The sequence below is a fragment of the Ambystoma mexicanum genome, chromosome 10, assembly GCF_040938575.1.
Source record: "Ambystoma mexicanum isolate Mex_15411 chromosome 10, UKY_AmexF1_1, whole genome shotgun sequence".
NCBI lineage: Eukaryota > Metazoa > Chordata > Amphibia > Caudata > Ambystomatidae > Ambystoma > Ambystoma mexicanum.
In genome coordinates this window covers 1,276,391,961-1,276,418,346 of record NC_090932.1, presented here as the reverse complement: position 1 = coordinate 1,276,418,346, position 26,386 = coordinate 1,276,391,961, and the positions used below count along the sequence as shown (strand labels likewise).

The following is a 26,386-nucleotide window of genomic DNA, read 5'->3' as shown; positions in this document are numbered from 1 at the left end:
CTATTTCTCATTTATTCACAGCCCTAGGTTGTCAATCACCTAGCAGGGTGGCTGTCCTTCGCGGACAGCTAGCTGGCCAATTGGGACTGGTTTCGTTCACGCCCACCTAGAGATAAAGGACAGGAGTTTCGTGGCCCTCCCTCACTTCCTGTCCTTCCAGACACACTGGAGCCAGGGGCGAACTTCAGTGCTGAAGCCCACCAAAGACAAAACACCCAAAGGGCTCAAACCTGTCTCGACTTGAAGTAAAAGCCAAGAAAGACCTTACAAACAGAAAATGGCGAAAAAAGACGGGGGGGGGGGGGGGGCCATATTGACAAAATGGTCACCCATGGGTGCTGTACTGCAGCTAAGGGGTCAGCCTGCGGTAAAAAGGCACACTGGTAGTAAAGTAAACCACTGCCACCAGCCATTTAAAGTAGTAAGTGTAACAAAAAATTATACATGTGAAAGTAGGCTAAGGGGCTACTAAGTAATTCCCCAGAAGATGGTGTGTGCTGGACCTATAAAGTAAAAAGCTAAGTAAGATCAATTTCACCTTACTATTCTTGGGAGCAGTAGTTTACCCAAGAAAAGTTCTCCAGCATGGGGTCTGGCATGGATTCACATGCTCATGAATATTCCCCGTCGTCCGGCCGGGAATCCTCGGTAACGAAAAATCAGTATCAGTATCAGTTTCGTTTCTGATCTGTCTCTCTTAGTAGTAACCAATCACTGGTCTCTGGGTCATACTGCCCCCAGCCAATGACTGCCCTCTCCCTAAGCCCCGCCTCTGGCAGCCATTCTCCGATTTTTACCGCACGCTCAAGTGTTGGGAGTCCTAGTGTTTAGCTCTTGAGCTTTTTGCTGCGTTTTCGCGCTTTTTCAAAGAGATTTTCTCATTTTTCGGTCAAATAGAGCCTCAAGCTCCACCGTGTCTACATCCGATCAACGGGGACCCGTTTTGGATTTTCCATGCCCCTCAAGGGTGAAGTTTTCGTAGAGTTACGCTTCTTTGAGGAGTCCAGAAGTTTCTGCGGCCTACCCGGACATGACCCAGGAGAAAGGAAGCTCGACGCCCGGAAAGCTGTTCAGGGTTTGCCCTCGATGCCAGCTGCAGAATGTGTTCAAGGAGGACGAGCACTTGAAATGTCTCTACTGCCTTCATGAGGACAAAACGCATGTGGAGAGGGACTGTGCGTTTTGCGGGAACATGCCAGAATGGACCATCAAGGACCGACACCTTCGTCTCTCCAACTGGCTGGAAAGAGCCCGTCAGTTGAGAAGTCAGAGCGGTCTTCTAAGTCCTGTGAGGGTGCCCCAGCGACGGGGGCCCAACAAAAGGCAAAGCACCGCGAGTCTGCGGGCACCAGGAGCGCCGAACGGTCGAGCTCCTCGGCTGCCAGGCAGGGCGCATCCTCTCCAGTGCCATCAACCACGAGCCAACGCTCTGGCTCAGGGAAGAGGAAGGCCGAGAACCCGGCCACAGGCCCGCAGAAGGTGGTGAAGGCCTTAATTCACCCGGCCAAGGATTCTATCGAAGTCACGTTGGCCCTGGTGCAGCCTGAGGAGGCTACACCAGCGGAGGTGACCTCGGGGCCCAGAGTTTCCCTGCCACCGCAGAGGGAAGCCTCTTTCAGGCCCATCGAGAAGACCCCCGTGAAGACCCTGGCTGAAAAAGAGGGGGGAAGCCAGTGGCCATTGTCGACATGGACACAGCCTCCAAGGAAGAACTGATTGAAGTCTTGGAGGGCCTCGATGAGGGCGTAGAAGAGGGCCGGTCCCACGGGAGGGATCACGGCGAAGGGGACGACGAGAGCGCCGGCGGCGCCGGCGAGGTTCCTAGTCAACCGTCGCTTCCGGAGCCGCAGGACAACTCGGCAGCCATTTTGTTGCCAATACAATCCTTATGTTCGGAGATGAGGACGAAATTGACCCTACCACCGACGGAGGAGCCAGGCCCGTCAGGAAGTCCCTCAAACAAGAGAAGACGGACCCATCCAGCCCCGCCTTTTCAGCCCTCGCGGCCTGCTCAGCCTTTGCCCACGTCCCCCGTACCTGGGGATGACACGGAAACGGACACGGCCACGACGGGTACGGATGACAGTGGCGGCGACGATGGGGCGGAGCTCCCATCGCCTCCAGCCCGGGCCTCCACGCCCGACGAGATTGGGTTTTTCCATGCTATGATCGCCAGGGCATCGGAGCTTTTTCAGCTCTGCCCCGAAGAGAAGGAAGGTTTCCTTTACCAACGGCACGAGGCCAAGAGGAAGACGGTCCTCGCCGTGCCTCTGCTGGATGACATCTGGGACGAGGGTCTCACCCTCCTCGAGAACCCGTCTACGACGCCTGCCAAGAGGGATCAGTACGAGAAGTAGTACCGGGTCCCCGACGCGGCACCTTTGTGCCTTAGGGCGCAACCGACCCCTGTCTCGGTCGTCTGAGCGGTGGCCAAGAAGAAAGTGGGGGTGGGGGGTGCGTCGGCCTCAACGTTAACTTCCCCGCCGGATGGCGAAGGAAAGAAGCTGGATACAATGGGACAACGAGTTATCTAGTCAGCGCCAACAACGATTAAGACGGCCAACGCCCTCGCGATCGTGGCCCGCTACGACAGGAGTTATGGTACAAGATCGCCCCCCTGTTGGACTTCCTACCGGACGACAAGAGGGCTGAGGCCCTGGAGATCTTGCAGGAAGGTGAGGTGGCGTCGGACCACGCCATAATGGTGGCAACGGACATTGCCGACACAGATTTCCGCCGGCTAGGCAACGACGTTTGTCTCAGACGACGAGGGTGTCTCAAGGCGACGTATTTCCGTCAGGACGTACAAGCCAAGGTTTTGAACATGCCGTTCGACGGGAACAACCTGTTGGGGAAAACGGTGGATGAGTCCCTCCAAGCCATCAAGGCGGACACGGAGACAGCTAAGGCCCTAGGAGTTCTCCAGCAACGAATGCCGTCCTTTTGGAGCGCTGGAGGTAAGCAGGGTGCCACCAAGGGATTCGGCGGTGGCTCCTTTATGTACCGCCAAGCGGCCCGCTCCTCGTCGTAGGAAGCCTATAGAGGATGAGGCAAGTCGGGCGGATCCCGCCGCCGTCGCCAGGGGGGGCCAAGGCGGCAAGGCGTCCTCCAAGCAAGATTGAACCGACCGCGGCGTCAGGCCCCCACCGAAGCACCCCGGTGGGAGGCCGGCTGGCGAAGTTCATCAGCGTGTGGGAGTCCATCGCCACCGACCGTTGGTTGCTGGACGCCCTGGCCCAGGGGCATGCCCTCGAATTTCTAAAGTGCCCCTGCATTTCTCCCGTGGCCAGGAAAGAAAACCACGTCCCTCAACTACTGTTGGAGGTAAGGGCGATGCTCAAGAAAGGTGCCATTGAGCTCGTCCCAAAGAGGCTCCGGGGCTCCGGAGTATACTCTAGGTACTTCCTTGTGAAAAAGAAGACAGGAGGGTGGCGACCCATCCTAGACCTGCGACGACTGAACAAGTACATCAAGGCACAGAAGTTCTGTGATGGTCACCCTCCAGCACGTGCTGGGACAGCTGGAGGAGGGCGATTTCCTGTCGTCGTTGGATTTGGAGGATGCATTTTTTCACATTCCCATTCTAAAAGGACACCGGAAGTTCCTCAGGTTTGTGGTCCAAGGGCGGCACTACCAGTTCAGGGCTCTCCCGTTCAGATTGAAGTCGGCACCCAGGGTTTTCACCAAGTGCCTCGCTCCAGTGGCGGCGCGGCTGCGCCTGCAGAGGATCCACGTCTACCCCTACCTGGACGATTGGCTCATCCGTGCAAGGACAAGGGAGCTCGCCATAGAACACACAGTGAAGACCGTCCAGCTGCTCACGGACCTGGGGTTCTCCAACTTCCCCAAGTCCCACCTGGTCCCCTCTCGTCGCACTGTTTCTGGGAGCCAAGCTCGACACAGTGGCGCGTCTGGCCTCGCCATCGGAGGAAAGGACAAAGGCCATCCTAGGCAATGTGCAGCGTCTGCTGGCCACCGACGTGGCCAGAGTGAGGTCCATCAAGTCCCTCCTCGGGATGATGTCCTCTTACATTTATCTCGTGCGCCTGTGCAGGCTTCGTATGCGCCCTCTACAGGAGTTCCTCGACGCCCGCTGGATTCAAGTGACGGGCAGATACGAGGACAGGATCCCTCTCAACGAGACCTTCCGACGAGCGATTCGGTGGTGAGGCACCCGCGATCATCTAGCGGCGGGGACAGACTTTCAGACCCCGGCCCACCAGGCGATGGTGACGACGGATGCCTCCCTGGAGGGGTGGGGAGCGCACACCGGAGATCTTCACGCGAGAGGCCTTTGGCTCCCGGAGGAGAAGCCGCTCCACATCAACATCCTGGAGCTCCGGGCAGTGTTCTGGGCCCTCAGGTCCTTTCTCCCATCCCTCAAGGGCAAGGTGGTGAGGATCTTCACCGACAATACCACCACGATGTTCTACATCCTGAAGCAGGGCGGAACCAGATCCCCGGCCCTATCCAAGGAAGCCCAGGGCCTGTGGCATTGGGCCGTTGCTCAAGGGATGTTTCTGGTGCCGTTTCATCTGGCAGGGATAAAAAACACCATTGCCGACTCACTCAGCAGTGAGCTGCGCTCCTGCCACGAGTGGGAACTACGCCAGGATCAAGTGGACCGACTCTTTCAGCGATGGGGCAAACCCCAGATCGACCTGTTTGCGACGGCGACAAACTCCCAAGTGCCAGAGGTTCGCCAGCAGGTTTCCCCAACCGAGGAGCATGGGCGATGCTTTCTCGTTCCCCTGGGAGGGCTGTTCCTATATGCATTTCCTCCGTTGCCACTGCTGCTCCGACTCCTCAACCAGCTCAAGAGGTCCTGGTGCAGAATGATCCTCGTCGCACCGGCGTGGCCGAGACAGATCTGGATCCCGGACCTTCTGGACTTGTCAGCGTCCCCACCAGTCAAGCTGTCGACGGACGCAGATCTTCTCTCCAGAGAAGGAGGCGCAATTCTTCATCACAACCCAGTCACTGAACTTGCAGGCCTGGCTCCTGCAGCACTAGAGTTTGGAGGATACAATATCCCGGCCGACTGCAGAAGTGTTCTTGCGAAGCCCAGGGCGTCCTCAACTCTCAAGTGCTACGGACATAAGTGGAAGAGGTTCTCTATCTGGTGCAGTGCACAGAAGATTAACCCTCTGCGGATTACGGCCCCTCGAGTATTGCCGTACCCTCTGTCGCTAGCCAAACCTGGACTATCTCATGCTTCAATCAAGATACACCTGTCAGCAATTTCCTGATACACCAGGACTACAGGGCGGTCATCCCTGTGGTCTTATCGCCTGGTTAATTTATGAAGGGACTGTTTTGATAATTCCCGCCAGTGAAGGCGCCAGCCCCGGCGTGGGATCTCAACGTGGTGCTGACCAGGCTCATGGGTCCGCCATTCGAGCCTTTGCATTTGGCCCCGTTGAAGTTTCTGTTGTGGAAAACAGCGTTCCTGGTGGCCATCACCTCCGCACGACACGTGGGAGAGATCCAGGCACTATCCTGCAAGCCTCCATACCTGACCATTCACGATACAAGGGTAGTGCTGAGGACGCACCCCTCCTTTATGCCCAAGGTGCCGTCGGACTTCCATCTCAACGAGCCCCTGGTGTTACCAGTATTTTTCCCGTCGCCTTCGTCGCCGCCCAGAGGACTTTGCACTTGCTGGATGTAGCTAGAGCGCTGAAGTTCTACGTGGACCGAACAGAGTTTTCGGAGGACATCACAGCTGTTTGTGAAGTTTGGACCTGTGAACCAAGGGAAGGCTCTCTCGAAGGCTTCCATTTCCAGATGGCTCTCCGGCTGCATCATGCACTGTTACCGGTTGGCAAACCGGCCATCCGAGAGCCCATTCGACCAGAGCGGTCGCTGCTACCACGGCGTTCTTGTCTGGTGTGCCCCCGCTGGACATCTGCAGGGCTGCTACGTGGAGGTCGACGCACACCGTCACATGATTCTACTGCGTTGACTGGGATTCCAGGGAGGAGTCCAGGGTCGGCCAAGCAGTGCTGCGCAACCTGTTCGCTTAAGGTGAGCCTGGTGAGGAGGTAAGAAATGCTTAATGTTGAGTTTTGATGTAATGCTTAATATTGTGCCTTTACCACCTCCCGTGGTTGTGCATGTGTGTACTGCTATGTATTCTTATATTAATGAGCATGTGAATCCATGCCAGACCCCATGCTGGAGAAGGAACAAGTTACTCACCTGTAACTGTTGTTCTCCAGCATGGGTCTGGCATGGATTCACATGCGAACCCTCCCTCCTACCTCAATGCGGCTCTTCACTTGGTCATACTGCCACTTTACCTGCTACCAAATCTGAGGATGGCTGCCAGAGGCGGAGCTTAGGGATAGGGCAGTCATTGGCTGGGGGCAATATGACCCAGAGATCAGTGATTGGTTACTACTAAGAAAGACAGATCCGAAACGAAACTGATACTTATTTTTTCTTTACAGAGGATTCCCGGCCTGACGACTGGGAATATTCATGAGCATGTGAATCCATGCCAGACCCATGCTGGAGAACAACAGTTACAGGTAAGTAACTTGTTCCTTATTTAAACCACTGCACTGAGGGTGCTGTGTGTCACTGTTCAAAAAGTAGATGCCCATGTGGTTTATCAAACTCCAAAAATAGTGAAAACATAACATCCTAGTCGGGGAAGGGGGTGGGGGGGGGAACACAGGAGGGTGTGAGAAAAAGGTCCCACTCACTCAAGAGTTAAAATTAAAAAGTCCTAAATCCAGCAAAAGAGCTGGGGCTCTTTAAGGTTGGAGGGAAATGGCACAAAAATGAAAATGGTCCCCAACGAGCACGAAAAGGATAAATCTCCCTAACACCCCTCTTTCATAAGTTTGGCTCATCCATGCCCACTTGGGAGGGACGCGTCTGCCAGTTCAGAATGCTTTGGTAACACGCAGTATTCACGACTGTAAATCAGTCACATGGACATCAGTTTATGGTTTCCAGTAAGGACTGAAACCAGATAATAGGTGTTGCACTTTTTTTTATTGAATTTTAGCTGAATTTATTCAACTTTTTTCAATTCACAATACAACTAATACTTATTTCATTCGACACTTTACAAGGAGATTATTTACATAAATAAGAAATCACAAAATTGATTATCAATATAAAATCGAAACAAACAGAAGCTTTAAAACGTTACAATTATACAAGCTTATAACCATCTTATGCTGCACTTTGGTGCAGCCAATTGTTTTAGGTGAAGCCTGATTTGTTAGTACCTTACCCTTTTGGATGAAGCAATGAGTAGTCTTATCTAAAGCATTACCATGCTGTATGAAAAAGTTAATTATTCCAATGTTTGCCTTGAAAAAGTGACCAAAGTGCTGGAGTAAAGTGTTCTGGTTAGCTCCCTATGAGGATTGGGTATATTAAATCTATTGCAACCTAAAGAACAGTTACCTTTTCCAGCATAAGTCGGCAAAGAACCCTAAAATATGCCTCGAGATACATTTTGCAATGATGCAGGTAGTAATTTACTACAATTTATCTAACTTTGAGAGTTCACCTCTTGGTTTTGTGTCCTCATTAGCAGTACCATTTTGCATAGTAATGTTAATATGAAAATGAATGGAAGGGCAGCGACCAGGCAGAGCCTGAATTTCTTTTTGGAGCAGCAGTTGGATAATATGGCACTCTCTAAAATCGGAGGTAGAAATATATTGTTTGAACCCCATCCAGAAAAACTGATGTTACAGGAAAGTAACATTTTTGCGTATATATCATTTATCTTTTTTTTTTTTTAACCATCAGTGAAGCTTGAAAATGTGATGTGTATCTGTACCACGGTCTGACAAGGTTTTGTTCTGGACTTTATAGGTTCAGTTACAGCTACTTACAGCCATTGTGAAGCTATTCTTGAAGAAGCCCACAGAGACGCAGGAACTGGTGCAGCAGGTGCTGAGCCTCGCCACACAGGTATGTATTTGGTATGTCAATATTTTAGTAACAAGTGGAATCCCTTTTAATCTTGACTCGCTGAGACTCTGGATCTAGTGCATTATTGTCTGAATCTAGCCATGCAGGTATACATCTGACAAACTCCGGTTTTGGAGTCAAGTGTTGAAATTAGTTCTCCTCAGCCCCATGTTGCGGGCCATAAAGCTGAGGCCCCCATATTACCATGGTTCACCTATTGCTAAACCTCAATCTGCCCTTCCTCATGGTCCTGACTGGCCATTCGTTTTTTTTAACACTCCTCCCCTTCCCTTGTGTTGGAGAATTTAGGGAGTCAGATTCCAGCCCCTGGCAATGGAGAGATACAAGGTCCACCAAGGTCGGAATGGCCCTGTACGTCCCCATTGCCAGGGGCTGGAAAAAATGCAACTCCAACAGCAGCCATGGCTGTGTGACAGGCACGGCTACCGCCAGGGTTGTAATGAGGCCCATTGACTTTGGCATTGCTTGTCCCTCCATGGGTGGTCGCTCGTTGAGTACTTTTACTGCTGGGAAAGGCTTACCTAGACTTATTGGAGGATCTAGTTGTCCTCACCTTTTTTTAAAGAATCTGTTCTAACCTTTTTATTTTCCCTACCACTTTATTTCTGCAACCCTGAGTCTACAAAGTATATTGGTCTGATATATAAATACAAATACTATCCTTATAAATGAAGTCCCTTCAGGGTGTAGGAGAAGTGTATTGTGCATATCTAAAGAATATTCACCAGCTTTGACTCTGTAAAGTATTTCCAAAGCTTACTTGAATTGTTAAGACAAATTGCCTTTTTAAAGAATGCTTATTCAAAACGGATAATACAACAATAATTATGCATAACTGGAACTTTGAGTATAAGTGTTACTTGTATTAACTGATTTCATCTGTACAGCTCACAGTTACCCCTTCTGAGATGGGCCTGGCTGCTCAGTCATACTACCAACTTGTGTAGTACAGACCTATACCAAAAGGTGGGTTACTGTCATGATCTCTGCTTCCAAAAGGTCAGGGTTTTCCCAACTCCCTTGGAAGCAGATCCATAACCCAGGTTCCGAGTGCCAACCAGTCCCAATTGGGACCTTTTGGACCCAGTCCTGGCGCCAGTGGCACCAGGCTCATAAATATGCCCAGTCCCAGCGCTGGAAGCGCCGGGCTCATAATGCTTGGGTGGACTTACCTGCAGCAGACCATGCTGCTTACTTGCCTGCCAGTTGAGCCTCTGATCCTCTTCTGTTTGGAACTACTTGTCCTGTTGGGTGGGGCAGGAGCCACTCCCTAGATTCAGAACACTGGAACTCTTCTGGAAAGCAGGAACTCTTTTCTTACCTAGGCGTGGCTGTGGAAGGAGACACCTAAGCACTACAGGAGGCTATTTAAACCACACCCGATGGATGAATCTTGCTTTGCGTTATTCTGCATCCTCTGCAGCAGAACGCTCATCGTGTCTTCTGCATCTGATCCTGGGCCTAAGGAAAAAGGCTTACCATCCTGAATCCAGTCTTCAGCAACACCTATAAAGACAAGAAAGAACAGGTTAGCATTACGGTCTTCAGTGACAGCTCTTCACTTACCTGGTCCATCGGCTGTCACCAACGCCTCGCGCTGCATTCCGGCATCTGAAAGACAAAGGCTTACCTATTCTTCGTGCGCTCCGGAGGTCTTCACACTGCATTCCGGCATCTGAAAGACAAAAGCTTACCAACTCTTTGCACGCTCCGGAGGCCTTCGGCGCTGCATCCCGCATCTGAAAGACAAAACAAGGTGCGTTTAAAGACATTGGGGAACTTTAATACTCACGTGCCATTACTCCTTTCCACATCTAACCCAGTGGGTATTCCGGCACCCTGCAGCCGCTCCGAACTTGTACCTGCAAAATAAAAAGACAGTTAGAGCGCATCGTGAAGCAGGCAACAAGCGCTTACTTACGTGCTTCGAGGCGCTTCTATTCATCACACGGGCTCCATCTTCAACTCACTTCAGCCCGTCATCCGCCATCGCCGGAACCCTGCAAAACAAGAAACATCATTACTAAAGACTTTAAAGACATTAGAATTACTCGAAACTTACCGTTCGTGCAGTAAACGACGGACAGCAGTCCTCTGAAGTCAAGAGGCCTGCTCCCCTTATCCAGTGAAGAAACTGGTTACAGCACCCAGCCCCGAGGCAGATGGAGAGCACGGCGTTCACTTACCTAAGGTGAGAGCGTTAACCTTTGGGGTTCTACAGGAGAAGAGAAAGGGAAGAAGAGAGAGACATTCAATAACCCAGTTCCTTAATCCCATATTTTCTATCTGCAGACATCTTACCCTTCGAGTCAGACATACAGTGCACAGAGGTCCAGCCCAAAGAGCCAGCCGTGTGTTACACATCACCTTTGAAGGTACGGTATACGCCCAGTCAAGACCGGCGCCTCTACGGGAATCAGGTGAGCGTTACAGTTACCTAATACCAAGCAGATAAGTCTTGTGTAGTCTCGCACAGTGTGACTGCACTAATTCTTACTTAACACCCTGCATGGTTGCATGAGCTTAGTCTTGCCTTCAGTCGTCCTCTATATATCCAATGAGTCAGGGCAATCCAATATTCCGGGCTGGAGAGGAGTGTGATGGCTGTGATGAAGGTAGGACTAGGTTTATGGAAAATGAACAGCTGTTAATCACTGTTACCACAACATACTTTCATCCTTGTCCCAATCCTCGCTAAGAAAGTATACCAATGGTCAGAGATCAAACCAAACTGAAATACAGACCTAAAGGTACTTCAAAACTCAGCACACTTTTTAATAATAAGCAACAAAAAATCACCAACTTCCAAGCACAGATTGCAGGACCACCTTGGCAAAGGCACGATCAGGCAGACCTCGGAGGGAAAGATGGTAGTGAGGAAAAAATATATTTCCGGTAAATCGGGTGCCAGCCCTACAAATGTTGATTAAAAGAAACTCCCTTTGCCTCTGACCAAGACATGGAAAATCTCTGGGGAGCCACACCAGAAAAGGGAATAGGCCCAAGAAATACGTAAGGATGTTCCTTAGGCTGCACTGAAGACATGTCACATGGTGAGTGCAATGGTAAATCATGCTTTATTGTATCCTAGTCCATACCCCACACCTTTCAGCCAGCTCCTTTCCTTCCCCCTAACTGTCAGCCCTGACAGCCCTGGAACCCTACATCGGAACGCTCCACGACAATACATTCCGTGCTGACATGACAGGCACTCTGACATAACCAAAGTACCCTGTCCCACCACACCAAGACCAGACTATAACCGCTCTCACTCCGTTACTGCAACAACACATGACCTCACAGAACGCACTGTTCCTAGGTGCCAGGCTCAACACAGCCTCCTGCCTAGCATCGCCCTCGGAGGAGAGGATGGCGTCTGTGCTGGGGAAGGTACAACAGCTCTCGTCACTGGTGTGGGGCATAAATTTGCTGCTCAGCATGATGTCGTGGTGCATCTACCTTATCCGGCTATGCAGGCTGCGGATGCGACCTCTTCAGGAGTTCCTGCACGCTCACTGGATCCGAGTGTCCGGAATGTTTGCCGAAAAGATCCCTCTCGACTAGTTCTGTCGGGCGGTAAGATGGTTGGGCGTGCACTCCCAACATTGCACGGAGCACAGGGTTTCGAAAACCCCCTAACCCCCGTACCGGACGCTTCCTTGGAGGGCTGGAGAGCCCACACCGGATGTCTGCACGCCAGAGGCCTGTGGCTGCCGTAGGAGTAGGATCTCCACATTAATATCCTGGTGCTGCGTGCAGTGTTCTGGGCCCTCAAGTCATTCCTTCCATCTCTGAAGGGCAATGTGATGAGGATCTTCACGGACAACACCACCACAAGGTTCTACATCAGGAATCGGCGGGGACAATTTATCTCCAAAGAGGCGCAGAGCTTGTGGCACTGGGCCATCTGACAAGAGATGTTCCTCGTCCCCTTTCACCTGGCGGGAGTCAAGAACACCATCACTGACTCCCTCAGCAGGGAGTTTCGCCCCTGCCACGAGTGGGAGCTTCAGCAGGACCCGGTGGACCGCATCTTCATCAAGTGGGGCAGGTCCCAGATCGATCTGTTTGTGACGGCGGCAAACTCCAAAATTCCAGAAATTTGCCAGCAGTTTCCACCAGCCGAGGTGCCTGGGGGACGCGTTCCCCTTTCCGTAGGAAGGCCTTCCTGTACGTGTTTCCCCCGTTGCCTCTCCTACTGCAAGTCATCAGTCAACTCAAACCGTGCCGATGCAGGATGATATTTCTTGCCCCGGTGTGGTAGAGGCAGATTTGGTGCCCAGACCTTCTCAGCCTGTCAGCGTCTCCTCCGGTTACGCTGCCAGTGGTTGCAGATCTGCTCACCGGAGAAGGAGGTGCAATCCTGCATCATGTGCCAGGATTGCTGAACCTGAGGGCTTGGCTCCTGCAGCCCTAGAGTTTGGAGGATACAAGGTGCTGGCGGACTGCAGGGAGGTGCTAGCCAAGGCCAGAGCATCGTCAACTCTGCTACATGGTTCCAGTCGCGGAAGTTCACCCCTCTGAGGGCCACGGCCCCGCAGATTCTTCCATACTTGTTGTCCTTGGCCAAGGCGGGGCTGGCGCACACCTCTATCATGGTGCATTTTTTGGCAATCTCCCGCTACACCAGATCTCCTGGAAGATCTTCTCTTTGGTCCCACCATCTCGTCCAGGAGTTCCTCAAAGGACTGTTTCGATCTTTCCCGCTGGTGAAGGCTCTGCCCCGGTGTGAGAACGCAACGTGGTGCTGTCAAGGCTCATGGGATCTCCCTTCGAGCCTATGCATCAGACCCCTCTCAAGTTGCTCTCGTGAAAAACGGGCTTCCTTGTGGCCATCACCTCTTCCAGGAGGGTGGGTTAGTTCCAGACCCTGTCCTGCAAACAGCCATATCTGACTTTCCATGAATCGAGGGTGGTGCTACGGACGCACCCCTCCTTCATAACAAAGGTTTCATAGGAATTCTACCTCAACGGGCCTTTGGTGTTACCTGTGTTTTTTCCAAATCCTTCGTCACCAGCTGAAAGGGCCTTGCACTCGCTGGACATTGCTCATGCTCTGAAGTTCTAATTGGCACACACAAAGAGTTTTCAGAAGATGCCTCAACGGTTTGTAAACTTTGGTCCTATGAACCATGGGATAGCCTTGTCCAATGCTTTCATCTACAGGTGGCTCTCCGGTTGCATCACACAATGTCATCGGTTGGCCAACCGACCGCTGCCTGGCCGCCCGAGATCCCATTCCACCAGAGTGATTGCTGCGACAACTGGGTTCCTGTCTGGTGTGCCCCTGCTGGACATCTGCAGGGGTGGTACGTGGATGTCTATGCACACCTTCACGAGGTTCTACTGCGTCGACAGGGATTCCAGAGAGGAGTCTAGGGTCGGCCAAGCAGTGCTACGCAACCTGTTTGCTTGAGGTGAGTCTGTTCCAGAGGCAAGAGTTTTGCTTCTGTTGAGCCTTGCCACCTCCGGTGGTTGTGTGATGTGGTACTGCTATGTATTCTTTATTCATGAGCATTAGAATCCATGCCAGACCCCATGCCGGAGAAAGATTAAGTTACTTACCTGTAACTATTGTTCTCCAGCATGGGTCTGGCATGGATTCACATGCAAACCCTCCCTCCGACCCCTCTGCGGCTCTTTTGGTCATATTGCCACTGTACGTGCTTAGCAAATCTGAAGAGGACTGCGAGAGGAGGGGCTTAGGGGGAGGGCAGTCATTGGCTGAGGGCAGTATGACCCACAGTACAGTGATTGGTTTAGAGGAGAAATACAGTTGGTAAGTGAAAATGGAACCGTTTTTTTTCCCGTCCTGGCGACTGGGAATATTCATGAGCATGCTCTACATAGTGTGTCAGTGTTTCATTGGAACATAAGTGTGCTACAATTTCTATGTTCCTCTCCTACAACCCTCTCTCTGTTAGGGAGAATTCTCAAAAATGTGCCAATTCCTCCCACCTTAGAGCCCTCCGGCTCTTTTGCTAAACTTTGAGACTTTGAACTTTTCAATGTGTTTTCTGTGTTTGTTTCTTTTGGTTATGGAGTCTAACCAACTCCATAGGCATCATCTTTTACAATTGTGTCACAAAGCACCTTCAGTGCAGTGACACAGGGAAGTCTTCCAGATTTCCCAAGGTTTAAATACCTTCTCTGGGATCAACTACTGTTTCCCAGAGCAGTAAAGTGAAATTGACTGTACTTGGTGTTAGGCAGAATTGCGTGCAGTAGCCTCTGGGACCACCACATACAATTGGGACTACAGGTGTAAGCAAAACCAACCTTTGTTATAAGTCTGTACTACAATGTGGTAGCGACCTGTGCAGCCAGGCTTATCTCAAGAGGGAATATCAGCGGTAAAAGAAGTTGCACAGAGGTCTTTCAATCACAGTGGTTCAAGTAGACACTTACACTCAAGGTTTCTTGGTAAAACACTTATTAATGTATTACACAATCATTTAGAAAACATTCACTAGAAGGAGGCAGCTTAATATTATACACAAACACACTTCAGTACTGAACCAATACGTTTCTGAACAAATTAGGCTCCCCTGAAATAGGAGAAAAATGGCATTTCAGTTACTTTCAAATGAGAGTAAAAGGCAGAAGTTAGCAGAATAGATCACAAATAGTTTCTTAGGCAGTGCAAATAGTTTTAGTTCACTAGAGGACTCTTCAGTTCAATAGGCATAGGCCAAAGTCAATGGACTAGTGTCTTGGATAGGAAAGAGCAGTTCCTGAAGTAAACAGTAAATACTTTGCCAAAGTACTCAAAAGCAGTTTGTATGAAAAAGGATCATATGTTGGGTCACAAGCTGATTAGGCCTGTAAGTTGGGAAAGTTCTGCGAACTTTCACTGCGAGAGTGGCATGCTCTCAATCTGGTTGGCACAGTACCTTAGTATGAAGCAAAAGATGCAGCTGAATACATTGGTTCCTGGCAGTTCCTGCAGATGTCTCTGTTCTTGAGCCTCAGTCGTGGGGACAAGAGGGAGGACGTCGGGGGGACTCCTGCACTGCACGGAATCGTCGGAAAACGCTGACAAAATGGAGTCACTTCAGTTCGGGTAGCTGTTCATCAAGCACACAAGCTGGTGTTGTTCCCCCTGGTTAATCCTAACCAGCTTCGAGAATGGTATCGAGGTGGCTTACGAGTTGATTGGTCCCACCAACTCAAACGAAGAAGTCGTCCTTGAAGGGGCTTCTCTGTCGAGGTGAACGTGACAATATCGGACCTGCAGCAGGGCTTCACCGGGCAAACCAACGGTCCAGGCGTTGCAGCAGCCGTCCTCTTCCAGCTCGTCTTTGGTTTTTTTGTTACAGTGGTCGACTCTGCTTTCCAGTCCAAGAGAGTCACCTTTTAAACAGTTCTCTCCCTTTCATTCCAGCCTAGCTGCCACTCACCCAGCAGGGTGGCTGTCCTTGCCGGACAGTCAGCCAGCCAATCACGCCAGAGTGCATTTGGGTCTCCTAGGAGACTAAGCACAGGGAGTTTTGGGCACCTCCTCACTTCCTGCCCGCCCCAGACACTCGGGCGCCAGAGGCGGTCTTCAGTCCTGAAGCCCGCCAAAAGCATAGAAACAAAGGGACCACACCTAGTTTGGCGCGCAGAGACAAACTCTAGAAGGACCTTTCCAGTCAACTGGTGTGGGGCTACACAAGACTCATCTCATTGGTATTGGGTAACCCACCTTTTAATATAGGACTGTACTGCACAAGTTGGTAGTGTGACTGAGCACCAGGCTTATCTTAACAGGGGTAATGTGAGCTGTAGAGCTGTGCAATGAAACCAGTGAATACAGATATCCAAGTAAATACTTACACACTTAAAAGTTTTAATACATTATTTATACACTCAAATATTTAAAGCATTCTTTAAAAAGCAGTAATTAGCTGTTACATTAATCCCAAGTTGGGATTCAATTAAAGTGAACAATAAAGCAGGTGAGTAAGCCATTCATATGTTACACTTGTTCCAGAACCCAGAGGTGACGTCATTTGAGGTCAGTTTAGCATTTTTATAGTATCACCTTTGCAATATTGAGTTTCTCAGGAAGGAAATGTTAGGGTTAGAACAGACTGATAGTTTATAAGAACAGTTAGATTATCTCAAAGGGTTGCAGGCAGTCGGTTATCCCAGCATTAAAGTGTTTAACATTTGAGACCTGTAGGGGAACAAGCACTGCCAAAGCCAATAGGTTCAGAAGGAGGCCTTTAGGGAGCCAGGACCGCCAAAGTCAATGGGCAAAGTCAAAGTTCTGATGCTCTTCCTCTTAGAAACGTTTTCTCAAATAGTCGGTGTTCAAAAGAGAAATCACAGGAACTCAAGAGGAGTTACCTTTAGAAAGCACGAGCTTGTAAGGCCAATGCAGGTAAGTTGAGGTCATCTTGGTGTTGGGTTAACTCGCATTCCCAAAGGTAAGAAGCACCCCAAATGGCAAAAGGATAAAATACCCTAAACCCCACAGTAACTTGAAAATGAAGAGTGTTCCAGCTGGTTGCCTTCACGATGCAATGCATTAGACCCTTTTTTTCCTGGTCCTTGGTCATGATGACGAAAGGATGACGTCTGGTGGGTTCCTGCAGCAGCACTCGAGAGAGGGACTCGATGGCAATGGATTTCCGTCGATTCTGCATCTCTTTGTGGTTTTGGTGCCTTTTTCTCAGCGCCAACGAAGAACAAAAAGGTCTGGTTAGTATTTCCTTGATCCTTCGGTCCTTGACTAGGGTGAGGGGACTCTGGGCGCCGATTTCTTGCTTCTGTAGGGTCCTCTGGATGCCTGCGAAGATCTGGCCGGATTCAGACTTCAGAAGACCATGCACTCACAAGTGGTTGCGGGTAACCCAGGTATTGTGCTACTGCAGCCTTGGAAAGACGCAGCAAGTCAGTGGGGTTGCGCCAAAATAGTGTCTCGAGGATAGTGGGTCACACCAGCCTAAGGGAGGAAGTTGTCCTTTGCGGGTTTTCCCTGTCGATTTGAAAACTGGGTCAGCACAGCTGCAGGGCTTCACCACGCACTTTTGTGGTCCAGGAGGGTGCTGCTGGCGTCTTCTTATCCTCTGCTTCGGATTCTGTCCTCCAGTGGTTGACTCTGCTTAGTTGCAAAAAAGGCGAGGTTTTTGGAAGTTCCCATTCATTCACAGCCCAAGGCTGTCAATCACACAGCAGGGTGGTTGTCAAAAGGCAAACTACACAAAGGGCTCAAACCTGAAGCAAACAACTGAGTAAAAGCCTAGAAGAAACTAACAAGAAATGGAGAAAAAAGATGGGCCATTTTTTGAAAATGGTCACCCTTGTATGCAGCACTGCAGCGGAGGTATCAGCCTGCAGATACATGTCACTAGGTAGTAAAAAAGAAACCACTGCCACCAGCCATTCAAGTGAGTTGGTGTAACAAAATGTTACATGAGGAATGGATTAAAGGAATTGCTAGGTAATCCCCCAGTACTCCACATAAGGTGGTGTGTGCTGGACCCATAAAATAAAGGTAAGTAAGACCGGGGTCATTTTACTATTCTTGGGAACCGTAGTTCATCCAATAAAATGTAGTTAAACATTAAGAGACGTCCAAGGCACTGCACAAAAGGTGCTGTTTGTCACAATGCAAAAGCAGAGTCCTATGGAGTTTAGCAGACTCCATAAAACAGTAAGGAACATAGAAAATCATTGTCAGGAAAACACATGGGTGATTGAGAAAAAAAGTCCCACTCACTCGGGAGTAAAATTTAAAAAGTCCAGATAAAGAGCTAGGGGTCTGTAAGGTTCAAGGAAATTGGCACAGAATTGAAAATTCTCCCTAACAACCACCCTCAGGACACCAGCCCACCAAATAGGGCCACGACCTAACCCACACAGCAAAAATAACACCAGCCCCCACCCGGCACACTAAACTACTACTACTACTGCTGCTCCTCACCACAGTGCAACCTGTCAGAGTCCACAAACCAAGAACAAAGGTCAAAATCCAATTGCTGTATGTTTGTAGAAATCAGTCGGCACCTGGCGCAGATGTCATCTGCTAACCAGCCCCCCTTTTGACACACTCGGCATTGTAGAGGTAACTCCCCTACCACAGCATATCCTGCACCAGTGTCCGACCCTCGGACACAGCCACCAAAAATCGTCTCTTGGCTAGTAGGATCTCCTTACAGGTGACCTCTCTGCTAACCACAGGAACATCCCTTCCTCTGATGGTGCTGCAAACGCAAGCACCACAACAATCGGCCACATGACACGGCATCCTTACATCCTTGCCAGTCTACGTCATCACTCCCCTCCCAGCCCCGAAGGACAACAGACCTCCTCTGGTCCTGTTGGAATGTCTGCTACCGCAGAGACTGCTACAGAACCTCAAGGGGGGTGGGGGGGGATCGACAGCTGCTTTGCCACCTCAGGGGCCTCCTCCATATGCTGGTAGTGGCTCGCTTGTTGCACATAGGCAGCGAGCCTCAGGCACAACCACTTGCCCTGTTCCGTTCCCCCGGTGCTGTGCACCCATGCTAGATGTACTCCAACCGCCGCTGACTCAAAGGTGAACAAGAGTGTTCTGTGACAGATGTCCCCCGTCCTGCAACTACTCCGCCCAGACTGGCTCCTGTGACCTGGGAGTGGGATAACCTCCTTTCGGGGATGAGGGGGAGCATTGTCTGTCCTCCCATTGTTCCCCCGCAGCAGTTCCGGTTCTAGCCCTTGAACCCGCCACATAGACAAATCGTTGCTAATGTAAAGTTGAGCCGTAGGTTGCACTGAAGACACGTCACACGGTGAGTACAACGGTAAGTGCAGTTTTTATTGTATCTTGGTCTGTTAGACATGCAGGGTAGATATAGGCATGTTCACTGGGTATACACTACAGACAACTGTAGCCTTTAGCCACTTAGTGATTGACAGCGAGGAGGCCTTACGACCCTTGTTTGGAACACCCTGAAGTCACAAACGGACTGAACTGAGAAATACTGTCCAGATAGTTGAAGAACTGATCTGTCATCTAGAGAATAGATGATTGGGAAAATAGCTCTGTGGCAACGTGCAAGTCTTGGAGGCAAGACCACGCTGAGCAACACTGGTTTGAATCCCTGATCAGCGCTTGAAACCGGTCTCTGGATTACTTGTACGGTGTGAATGTACAAGGCCTAGATGGATCGTGCTCCCCCACCTGCCTTGTTGCGCCTTGAGACCCATGTGCATAGGCGTATAATAAATGACCAAAAAAAAAAAAGATATTCCAAAGATGCCCCATCATTTTCCGATAGGTCTAGGGGAAGAGCAAGCAGAATGATCTATTGTGATCCATGGAACATGGAGACACATGTGGCCTAAAAGGTGTCCCAGCATAAGGTGAAGGCTTCTGGTGTGACAACCAGGTGGGGAGCAGAGCCCCTATTTCCCCGATTCTTCTCGCCCAAGTGATTGCAACTAAGAAGGTGGGCTTTATCGTTAAATGTTTCAAATCTGCCAGCAGAAGAGGCTCAAATGAAGGACCCTGCAGAGCCTGGGATGCTTGCGCCAGGTCCCAGGGAAGCACCAGGGATTTACTCCTCAGACAAGTAATGGACAGGCTATGAAGCAGTTTGGCAGAGTTGTCAGCTGAATTTGTCTCAATCCAGGGGGTCCTGTGTGCCCCGATTTATCAACCATTGGATGTTGAGCAGGGGAGGCCTAACTGAAAACCCTTCTGCAAGAGCCTGGCAATAGCAACAGAAACACTCTAGAGGAAGGAGAGAACTTGGCCGCCCTACACCGAATTGGAAGCCCAGTGCCCACTATAGGAGTGGAGAGTAGAGGGCTGCCTGGAGTGCTGCACCACGAAGGAGCCCCTAACTATATACAGGCCACCCAAAGCCAGTGTTTGACTAGCATCAAGTCCTCTAGCAGAACCTGAGTTAGCAGCCTGGAGTGTAGGAGTGGAGGGGACAACTGGAGGAGGAGGGGGAACCAGGACCCACCTTGTGTGATAAGGAACAATAAATACAGGAGTTTGTTTGGGTCGGCTACTTCAGGAGATCAGTGAATAGGGGGGAACATTTAGATGAAATTGGTTGGCCAAGGGATGGCTCGAATGTTGGTTGCCCAATCAGTGGGTCTGTACTTCGGGAGCAGAACAGGGAAAGCTTGTGCTTGTGAGATGAAGCAAATATTTCCACTTAAGTAAAGCAGAAGTGGAGTTTACCAATCAGAATGCTGCAGGGCTTAGAAAGAGTTTATGGGAGGAAGGAAAAATCCTGCTGAGGGAATTGCACAAAATGATGTTGATCCCTCAGATGTGAGAGGCTTCCAGAGACCAGTTCTTATCTGCCCAGGAACTCAACCAAACGGAAATCCGAGCCAGAGAAGGTAATCCCATTCCCTCTTTGCCCTCAACCATCTGTTCAAACTCTTTAGACAACCTGACAGCAGTGTCCTAACCAAGAGAGCTCGATGCATGGCATCTAGTTGAATGACTAGACCCCATCATGGGGAGACCAGCATCCCTGCACCACTATATGGAGCCTGGAACCACCAGAATACAGTCCTGTGGTTATAAGACCCAGGAGTTCTGCTTCAGTCTTAGAGTTCCAGAATGTTTCTTCTTTGTGCACCCGATGAAGCTTCTGTTTGAGCTGCTCACAGAGTAACCTTGAGCCCAGGAAGGGGAGATGGAGTGCCACCACCACCTTCTGAGAGGTCTGTTTTGTTAGTCGTTTGCCATTCCTGCATATGGAGGTGTCAACAGGCTGCCACTGAGGAAACCTTGGACTGAGCCGCTGCAGTGCACCATGGAAGTTTGGGTCAAACGGGAACTATTCTTGATACTGCATTGTGCCAAGTAGGAATGACCTTCAGAGCCTTCCTCCTTGTATACAGCTCCTAAATGTCCTCCAAAAGTGATGGGATATATAGGAGCCATACGTGTCAGCCCACAGTGACAAATGGGACACAACATCATTCTTTCTTAGGGGGACATCTACCTTCCTATCAATGGGGTTCTGTACCACTGCCTCCCCAGGAACTTTCGGAGGTTGGACGGTTTGACTCAACAACAGTGCACTGACTTCCACAGAAATGGGAAGTGACTGGTCTTCGCCCCCTCAAAGGATACAGTTTTCTCATGAATATGTAGTATTCTGCCTGTCAGAATGCTGGTGTGCAGGTTATACATGCCTTGGAATGTAGAGCGTTCGCCTGTGTGAGTGTTCTACAGAGTGGCAGTTAAGGCTGAGCTGGCTGTGATGCTGGATGCTAGTGGTCATTCCTATATATTTTGTTAACTTGTACCTGGCAATAAAGGCACTTACCTTACTACTGGGTCCTAGCGTGGTACTTCGCAGAGTTGAAAGGACCCTACTACATTTTGGCGACAAGCTGGTCTGCTGTGAGAGGGAGCAGCCTACTCGACCACTGTCCCCGAACAGTCCATTCATTTGCACCGGCCGGCAGGTGGGCCAGCAGGGGCTTACACAGCGGCTCCAGGAACACTGAGGGAATGCACTATTGAGGAGTTGCTGGCAGAAGGAGGGGGCCGCGAGCAGGGGTCCTTCCGGGGTCACCCCACACTCTGGTGACAGGAGTCTACAGCTGACTGCAGGCCGGTTAGTGCAGGGGCCGTGTGAGCTGGTGAGTGGCCGGGGTCGACATCTGGGCAGACATTGGAGGCAGAGTCGCTTTGGTGCGGCGAGTACTGCAGGGAGCCAATGCATTGGGCGGGGCTGGCCGGCCAGGCGGAGCCAGCTGATGGAAGTGCTGCCAAGTGTGGAGAACTTTGAGGCAATGTCGGGTAGGCAGTCTGACTGGCCGATGTCAGTGTGAGGCAGTTGTGGCGTCCTGGAGATGTATGCCCTAGGGGTGATTACCAGCATTTGTCGGCCTGTGGCAGTACGTGCCCCTCCATTGTTGGTGGAGGAATGTCACACAGCGGGTGAGGTGTGCAGCAACGTCATCCTATGGGGCGTTGGTGTGCGTGTGGTCGATGCACCGAAGGCGGGAGGAGATCCTATGCCACTTCGGGCAAATCAATGGACACATCGGCTGTCTCAAGTCCTGTAATGGGAATTGGTGGCCTGGCGGGAGCTCCGGTTTTGGGATATGGGTGCTCAAAGGATTGAGCGCCATCACCGGCTTGAAGTGAAGCACCTGTTTGCGAACGCTGGTGCTGCAAGGATCGAGGACCGTCACCCGGATATCCTAGCTCAATGTCGAGTGGGCAAGCACAAGCTGTGGTGGAGTTGCAGGAAGGGCAGTTTCCCCAGACTGTGGCATATGCCGGGAGGCAGGCAGACTGGCTTCCTGCCAAAGTCTGCAACAGGTCTCTGTGCATTTTGAGCAGGATGAGGCAATTCGACTTAGATCTCTGGTCATGGTTTACGAACCCTGGCAGGTTTGACTTTGGGTTGGAGTAGCCTTTTGGTTGGATATGTTGGGGTTGGGACCGGATTCTATTTTTGTTATTGTCGTGCTCTGTCATGGCCCTTTTTTGTGGTGGGTTTAGGAAATGTTATTTTGGATTGGGTAAGTGTTAGGTTTCTGAGGCCTGTATTTTACTGTTTTGTCGTGTGGGATTGTGGGTGTTGTGGCCTCATATTAGGGATTTTGGCAGTTGTCTCCCTCATATTTTTGGACATCTTTTGGGGTTTCCACAGGATTGTTCATTGTATTTAAAACTCAGGTTGTGTAAATGTTTTTTCCTTTACAGGTATTGGGACTTGTGGGTTTTTCGTTTGGTATTTATTATTTTTACATGGGTTGGCAAGTACTTTAGGTCCCCGCCACCTGGGAATTTGGTTAGGCTTAGGGTGATGGAGTAATGTCATTTGTTGTCGTGTCATGTTTTGTTGAGTGCAGGGTGCAGTGATGTGCTGTAAGTTTTTGGGGTAAGGATCTCTTGTCCCCCTGGTATGTTGTGCAGTGAGATGCTCTGGGATTTTGGGTAAGGATATTCTGGCAACAGGAACTAAGGTGCATTTGCATTCTGCCCGGAGTCATTTTTGGCAGGTTTATTTTGGGCCATAGCACAGAAATGTGCCATGTGCCTTATGTTTTTCAGCACTGCTGATAGGTCACACGGGTTATGCGTTTTGTTCTTTTGGGCGCATGGTTTGGTGTGCCATTTGTGTGGTCAAGGTGGTTGTTTGGTGTTGCCTAGTTTTGAATGTATGGTTGGTGGCCTCATTCTGCATGTAGTGTTGACCATGTTGGTGGCGGTTGCTGCAGGCTTGTTTGAATGTGAGTCTAGGTGATGCAGTAACTGTTTATTTCGCATTAGTTGGTATTGGTGGTTCATATTCTAGTTGGAGGAGTTTTTGGTGTGTAATCATCTGGTTGTGGTAGTCCAGGAATTCCTGGTTTCATGTTTGGCCTGATTTTGTTTTCCCCATGGGGTTATGTATTGCCAATTCTTAATGTTGGCGCGGTCCTGGAATTGGCTGTTTAGGGGTGGTTTAGTTGTGGTGTTTTTGTCCGACCGCGTGTTTGTCGTTTGTGTTGTTGCTTAGGGAAGAGCGTTTGGTTCGTGCCTGGGCGTGGCAGGCCTAGGATTCTGGGGTGGCAGCCCGGGTTAAAAGGAATTTTGTGTTTTTGATAATCTGTCGGTTAGTGGGACAGTTATAGTGGTCCTTTTGTTACTTCAGTGAACTTCATTTCTGCTGCTGTTGTGCGTTGGTGGTGTGGTAAGGAGGGGTGTAGGATGGCACATGGTGCTTGTAGTGGTTTAGTTGGTTATGGACTGCAGGTTGGTTTGTCCAGGTGTTTGGAAACGTTGCTGTTTTTAGGTGGAGTTTTGGTGATTTTGTTTAGGGCTCCTGGTTATCATTTACTGGCCATGAATGGTTTCTTAGAAATGTGCCAGGTCATTGTGTTTGACCGTGCGTTTTGTAGTTCTAGTTTTGTAGACGCACTCAGGTTGGTTGCACGCTTTTCATTTGCATTTTTAATATGTACGGAGGAGGAGATGTAGTTTTCTGCCCGTCAGAATGTTGGTGTGCAGGTGATGTGTTCTTTGGAATGTAGAGCGTTTGCCTGTGTGAGTGTTCTACAGAGTGGCAGTTAAGGCTGAGCTGGCCGTGGTGCTGGATGCCAGTGGTCGTACCTATGTACTTTGCTAACTTGTACTTGGCAAAAAAGGCACTTACCTTACTACTTGGTCCCGGGTGGTACTTGGCAGAGGGGGAAGGACCCTACTACAGAATATGGGTAATGATATATGATGAGGCTCCTGCCGGTCTAAGATCTAGTGCTTCACATCTGGAATTAGAGGGTCGCCCTTGTTTACTATCTACTTAAACTGCTTGGTGGTAGGTTTTGTATTGGGGTGTTGGTTATCACTCAATCTGTGTGGCCACATGTTCCAAAATATTGCCCGTGCTCTCACTGTAAACGTATTTGCCCCTGGTCTCTTTTGGACACCTTATCCTAGGTGGGAGAAGAAGAGGCAGATTAAGACTATGAAGAGGAGAGGGTGGAAGGCTAGGGTCTTTGCCTTGCCTCTGCCCCCCCCTCATTTTCTCCCATCTCTCTGATAATTTGAGACCCTCAAAAGAGGTTCTGCAATGCTTCTTTTTAGGTGAAGGGGAGCTGGGATCTGAAGAGACAGCTGTGTTTGCACTTTTGAATGTTTGTGTGGACCCATGATGCTGCCAATCACTACAATCATTGTTACAAAGTAGCGTTCCTTCCTTTAAGGAACCGAGCGAGATGCAGCGCTGTGCAGGGAAGAGCTTCGTTACCCTCTTGGCGGCTGACAGCAGATGAGTGCCCTGAGGCTGCCAATCCAGCCCTCAATACCTGTGGACACCAGGAGAAAGGGGCTTAGTGGTGCAGTTCCATATACGCCCGTCTGAACTGTTGCCCTGCAAGACAGCCAGTTTGCGTGGGGGGGGGGGGGGGCAGTACTTGGCTTCTCACTGTAATGACTGCACCACAATGGTGATTGTTAGGCAAGATTGTATGTAGTAACCCTGTGGGAGACTACACCAGTCTTGTCCGACCTTTGGTATAGGCCTGTACTACAGAAATTGGTAGAGTGACTGGTGTTCGGGAGCATTCTCCTAAATGTGCTAATTCCCTTCACCTTAGAGACCCCCAGCAACTTTGCTGGATATTGAGGACTTGCTTTTTTTACCTGGACAGAGTGTGACCCTTTTTCCGCACTCATTTGTTTTGAAATGTGTTTTACTCTTGTGTTTTCTTTGGTTATGGAGTTTTAGACAACTCCATAGACATCATCTTTTCATGTGTCACACAGCACCCTCAGTGCAGTGGCACAGGGAAACCTTTTCAGGCTTTCCCAAGGTTTACATACCTTCTCTGGGATAAACTACCGTTTCCCAAAGTAAGTAAAGTGAAATTGACTTTACTAGTCTTTTTAAATTCCTAGATCCAGCACACCCTATCTTACAATATAGTGCTGGAGGGGTTACTTAGTATCCCCTGTGTCTAGATACTCGTGTAGCAGTCAAACCTTTCCTATCGAAATGGCTGGTGGCAGTGGTTTCACAACAAACTACCATGATTTTTCCCGACCGGGAACACTGGGTAGCGTTAAATCGCGGGTGCCATGTTTTTCAAGATGGCGTCTGAGCCCCCTCTGTAAAAACGGTCCCATTCTTCTTTTTTCGCCGTTTCTTTGTGGAAAGGTCCTTCTAGAGTTTTGCTCTGCATACCAAACTAGATTTGGTTCCTTTCTTCATTTGCCTTTGGCGGGCTTCAGGCGTGAAGACCGCCTATGGCGCCCGAGTGTCTGGGGTGGGCAGGAAGTGAGGGAGATGCGCAAAACTCCCTGTGCTGAGTCTCCTAGGAGGCCCAAATGCACTCTGTGGTAATTGGCTGGCAGACTGTCCGGCAAGGACAGCCAACCTGCTGGGTGAGAGACAGCTAGACTGGAATGAATGGAAGAGAACTGAATAAAAGGTGATCTCTTGGCTTGGAAGGCAGCAGAGTCGACCACTGGAACGAAAGAATGGAAGACGAGCTTGAAGAGGACTGCTGCTGCAACTTCTGGACCGTTGGTTTGCCCGGTGAAGCCCTGCTGCAGGTCTGAATCGCGAAGTTCCTCTCGACAGAGAAGCCCTGCAAGGGTGACTTCTCCATTTTGAGTTGGTGGAACCAATCAACTCAACACTAAGCCACCTGTATACCATTCTCTGAGCTGGTTGTATTTTCCTCAGGGTGCTGCAGGAAACCAAATAACCAGGGAGAGGGTTTGACTACAGCTACTGGAATTGAAATCCCCCCCCCCACAACCCACCCCCCCCTGAAGTCCTCCATCTTGTCCCCACGACTGAGGCCCAGGAACAGCGCGATCCTCAGGAACTGCCAGCTGCATCTTTTTCTTCACATGTAAAGGTACTGTAAAATCAGACTGAGTACTTCCCTCTCGCTGTGAAAGTGCTTGAAACTTTCCCAACTTACAGGCCTAATCAGCTTGTGACCCAACATATGATTCTTCTTGCTACAA

General features: G+C 50.1%; 1 protein-coding gene across 1 annotated transcript in view; it reads left to right on the top strand.

Moving 5' to 3' along the window:
• AP1B1 (adaptor related protein complex 1 subunit beta 1) overlaps positions 1-26,386 on the top strand; it is an 896,137-nt gene that overhangs the window by 357,264 nt on the left and 512,487 nt on the right. The window contains exon 11 of the mRNA XM_069619269.1: positions 7,843-7,941. Coding sequence (XP_069475370.1) covers positions 7,843-7,941 — 99 coding nt within the window. The remainder of the gene's footprint in view (positions 1-7,842; positions 7,942-26,386) is intronic.